Here is a 5,255-nt window from a genome sequence, read left to right on the forward strand (position 1 = left end):
ATTTCCAAAAATCTCATGTCAAAATTCATTCACTTGATTGTACACCAAAGCCTGGTTGTCCCAAACCAAAGTTGTCTATGTATCTAGCCTCCAATGGTGATCCACACAAACTTCAATTGAAAAACTTACACTAGGTTAGGATTATGTAGTGTCCTGATGCTATGCTAGTAGGCAAGATTTTTGAAAAATCTCATCTCTCATAGATTATTTGTTTTTGTCTTTAAAAGAAGACAAGAAAAATTTTTCTTAAGAAAACGACACCTAAGGCTTGGGTTTTTCCCTTTTATTTTTTTGTCATCTTTTCTCACTTTTTTCTTGCAAAGTGCGACATACATATAAAAAGTATTTACAATTAGATTAAAATGTTGATCCAACTTTTGGTTTATTACATTTTAATCCTTCCACTTAATTAAACGATTTAATGAAATCCATATTTGAAATTCCTAATTCCTAATTAAATACCAATTCCATTTTAATTTTATATTGTCATCTTATGGTGTGTGACTTATAGGTCCTTGATATGTTGACAATAAATATAAATTAATTTAATTAAAAATTTATATTTATATTTATATTTATAGATCATGAGTAGTATCTAATAATACATTATGATCACACAAATGTTAGGAGAGCCAATATGATTTGACTAACCTTTCAGTGTATAGTAATTCGATCATTTCATCATATATCTTGAATAGATAAAAAGTCTGACTTGGTGTCTACTTTCTAACTTATTCATATTAGTATTGCAGCTTCCGTATTGACTTATCAAGATTACCTTAGCAAAAGACTTTTAGTCAATATAAGCTAGGAGTAAATGAAATATGTCCCATTCAAATCACTTAAGGTGATGAATCCTCTTTGGACTACTCATTCATCTTTGCATGCTTCATGCCATACCCAAAAGCTCCATGTTTAGGCATCTGATCGCCTTTAGACCTATAGAAGTGAAATCAAAGTATAACAATTCACAAACAAGATGGCCTGATATCACAAATCTAAGAATTACTTACACTACTGGCACATGAGAGTATTTTCATAGACACTTGAGTGAAATGCCAAATAAAACTCTCATAGCAGAACATGTTCAGTTAATTTCTTCCTTAAGAAGCACTTACATACTATTCTCAAGTATTTCACATACTTCAATCTATGAGATTGGTTGCTTACTTTCAAAATAAAAAGGTTTAACACGTACTAGTCTTTAAGTATTGTCAATGCACTTATTCTTGACAATACAATAACCAGGAACATATTTAGGAACAAGGCCTTGATGTATATAAATCTCATAATTATAACTTTTATAATTTTTTTTGTAAGGTCATTATGTTCCAAGGACTTTATAATCTTATAAGTCTTGAATGGCTTTTTATAAGTAAACTCATAATTAAAGAAATACTTCACATATTATATAAAATATTCATAAAATATTTAACATAAAATATAACTAATTAATATAGTAGTTTACAAGTACAAAATCAATTGACTTGCAAGACTTACACTAACACTCAACACAGATATGACAAATTAAAACCCATATAAACTAAAAAAAAGGAGACAGAAAAAACTCAACCAAGTTTCAATTGAGAAGTTTGTAGATCTCACATCATTAGAAACTATTGGGAAAGCCATCAAGGAGTGAACTTTAATCCTAATTTTGTACCAAACTAATCACTATAAACTTAAAAACTAATCACTATAAACTTAAAAGTTACATCTTTTACGTCAACTTTTACACAAAAATTGATCCACAATGATTGAAAATCAATGGCAGTTGGTTTATTTGGCATCAATATCACAATTAATAATAGACTTAAAACTTGATTCAACGAAATAAAGCCTACTTATTTAATCAAATAACTCAATCTAATATAACAGTTTTTTTTATTAAAAAAAAGAATGAAACTTTAATGAATTTGCCAAAAACACAATTTAATGCTCCATTTTTGTTTCAAATAAAATGAGAGAAACCCAAAACAAAAAGTAAAATTCGAAATCAAAATCTAAAGAATTTTCTTCTTTCTTTCTATTCACTCAAAAGCAAGTTTAAACAAAAGTTATAGCCATTTTCAATCCCAAGTTCAGCACAAATCTGAGGAAGGAAGGAGAGCAGACGATACCTGAAATGGCTGAGGGAGAAAAGAGTTTGCCATGGGAGGATGCAGACAGCACTAAGAGAGGAGGCCCAAACCGAACCGACGGAGAAATCCAAGGGCGGAGGCTGGAGGAGGAAGTACAAAGAGATTTGTTTAAGCATTCCAAATGAAGCCTGAATTTTCATACTTTTGCCATTTGGATATTGATTTGACAAATATAATGACCACTTACATACTACATAGAAGAAATGACAGATTTTAATAGTTTTCAGGTAAAGTAAGAGTTTAATGAAACAAAAGTAATACTTTAGATGCTCAATTGGATATAATAGAAAGAAAAGGGCTCTTCGGAAAAATTAAAAAATTATAAATTTTTCTAATATTTTAACCAAGTACCAATAAACAGAAATGGTTAATCTTGCTGCAGTCAAAGCTACTGAGATCTAGAGAGTTGGATGAATGAAGAATAATAAAGGGTGAAAAATCAAATCACCAAAGATCCCCACATAAACAGACTCCATCCTGAATATGGTGGAAACAATTTGGATCCTTTATTATGATTTTTCTTTCGACTATCTTAGATATAACCTTTGCAGTATCATGGCAGCTTCGGCATACTCGGAGATTCTTTGTGACACGAATAGTTTCTCTCCCTTGTGTACTGATAAGCCCAAAAGAAATGGCTAACATTTCACTATGTCCAATATGAATACATTCACGTTCTTCATCCACATCATGAAGGCTAAACACTGAACTAGGTCTACGCCCTTCATCTTCCATTTTCTTCATCAAATGCTGCAACTCCCAATATATCATCTCAGATCTCGGGTGGGAAACATCCCCTGTTCGAAACACATGAACTTTACTTCGAAACTCTATCCAACTATATGCTCTTTTAGGCTTCAAACCCATGTCTCTGATTGTTAACTTTAGTTTATCAACCATGTCCCATTTTGCATTGTCAGCATACCAGTTTGACAGCAACACATAGTTCTCAGCATTTAGGGGCTCCAACTCACAAAGCTGCTCAACAATTTGTTTACCAATTTTTAGTTGCTGGTGGATCCTGCACCCATCTAGCAAAGCTCTTAGTACCTCTGCATCATTTACAATCTGGTGTTCCTCAATGAAGGCCTGTACCTCGTTAAAGAGTCCAGCACGAGCTAGAAGAGCTACCATCAGAGCACAATGAGTGACTGTAGGTGCTTGAATGCAATTGAAGTAAAACATTCCTACATCAACCCTGCATGCAGTAACACAGGCATGGAGAACTGCAGCATATGTGAATTCATCTATTTCTAGGCTGGATTCTTTCTCCATCTCAAAGAACAAATCTAGTCCCCGCCCTCCCTGTCCATGCAAGCTATAGCCCAATATCATTATAGTCCAAGAGACAATATCTCTCTCCATCATGCACATGAAAACAGTTGAAGCTAATTCAATGAATCCTGATTTGACATACATATCCATGATAGCATTCTGGACCGTGGGATTCAAATCTATTCCATTCCTAAACAAGTAGGCATGTAGTTCCTTCCCTTGCTTATGAGCTGGTACTCTTGCACAGGCTGGAAGAATGCTAGAAATTGTAAGAGAATCAGGTTTTATTCCAGCCCTAATCATTCGGCGAAACAATTTGAGGCCCTCATTATAGCCCCCCTTCTTGACATACCCACGAATCATCTCTGTCCATGAAATAACATCTTTGGATGGCATTGCATCAAAAAAAGATCGAGCTTCCTCCAGACCATCGCAATCAACATACATTTTCAAGAGTGAATTGCTGACAAGTAGATGAAATTCAAACCCGCAGTCCCTAGCAATCTGATGCACGTTTCTTGCCTGTTGCAGGGACTTTAAGAGGGAACATGCGCCAATAGCTGTTGCCAATCCTATTGGATCAATGTCAGCCTTCAATCGAAGCATTTGGTCAAATATTTCAAATGCCAAGTGGGGTTTATTGTCTATCAAGGACAACTTAGCTAGTATAGTCCAAGCAACAGAATTGGTATTAGGGGCATTATCCAACACCCATTTTGCAGCGTCAACACCGTGTAGACGACCGTACATTTCCATTAAAGCAGTGATGACATAGAGGTCGGAGGAGAAGCCAAGCTTGAAAGCATGGGCATGAACTTGTTTCCCGAAAGATAAGTTAGTGCAGAGACGAGAAGCGGTTAAGACGCGGGGGAGAGTATGCTCGTCGGGACGGACACCTCGAAGCATCATCCCATGATAAACAGAGAGGACTTGTCGAAGTTGCTTTTTGGAGAGATGGGTTTGGATCAACTGGTTCCAGGCGAACGTATTTGATGTTGAAAGGGGAATTTCGTGGACCAGCTGATGGGTCAACTCCAACTTATTCAGATTCAGAGAGGCACTCGCACGACAACGAGGATGTTCACATTTGGGTTTGTCGAAAGGTATGTGTATATCAATTGAAGGAGGAAGCACATCCATTTTGTTTTCTCTTTCTCCTGTCTTGTTTACTTTCTGTTCTGAATTTCTAATTCCTATGGCTATACCATCATCATCATCAAGTTGAAAAAGGAGAAAGCACTTAACTCTGGTGTTGAAGGCGTTCCAGCAATGCCGTCGTCAAGCAATAGGGAAGGGAAGTATTGACAGCTGAATCGGCTCGGCTCCATCTTCTCCACCGAGTTCAGTCCAACGCTATTCTACTGGCCTGCAGAAGCTTGGAGCTCACAAAAGTTTGCCTGACCCCATCCGCGTCGGATTCGCCCTTGTTGATATTTGGATCAGGCCAATCCAAACCAATCCACACACTTACTTACCTCCACGTAAGCACCTTTGAAGATTCCCCTTTCTTTTCTACTCACATGCTTAATCCTACCACTCTCAGCTCGCAATTTTTTCTCTACAGGGTTAGAAAAGCAACTTTGAGAGAGAAGTAACGATGGGTAACCAACCATTCTTGTTTTAATTCCTTTTTATGTTCGTGGATTAGTTTATTTTAGTGATAAATTATGAATATTATGATAGTTTTGAGAAAAGCAGATTTTTTATTTTAAATTTAATAACAACATTTGTTATTTAATACAAAACCTATATCATAAAATAATTATATATGAAAAATAAAAATATCTCAACAACCATTCAAATGTTCGGCTTCCAAAAGGTACTTGGATCCATTAGGCC

The 5,255-nt window shown here is 35.6% G+C and overlaps 1 protein-coding gene across 1 annotated transcript; it reads right to left on the reverse strand.

Moving 5' to 3' along the window:
• Window positions 1-565: 565 nt before the first annotated feature.
• On the reverse strand, window positions 566-5,003 carry LOC110414022 (pentatricopeptide repeat-containing protein DOT4, chloroplastic-like). Its single transcript, XM_021425078.2, has 3 exons — window positions 2,685-5,003; window positions 2,121-2,221; window positions 566-939 (listed from the first exon to the last, which is right to left on the reverse strand). The coding sequence occupies exons 1-3, from the start codon at window positions 4,554-4,556 to the stop codon at window positions 867-869; spliced, it is 2,046 nt and encodes a 681-aa protein (XP_021280753.1). The 5' UTR covers window positions 4,557-5,003; the 3' UTR covers window positions 566-866.
• Between the last annotated feature and the right edge of the window lie 252 nt (window positions 5,004-5,255).

Source organism: Theobroma umbraticum, unplaced genomic scaffold (assembly GCF_002168275.2).
Source record: "Theobroma umbraticum cultivar Fairchild unplaced genomic scaffold, ASM216827v3 scaffold_4.1, whole genome shotgun sequence".
Lineage (NCBI taxonomy): Eukaryota > Viridiplantae > Streptophyta > Magnoliopsida > Malvales > Malvaceae > Theobroma > Theobroma umbraticum.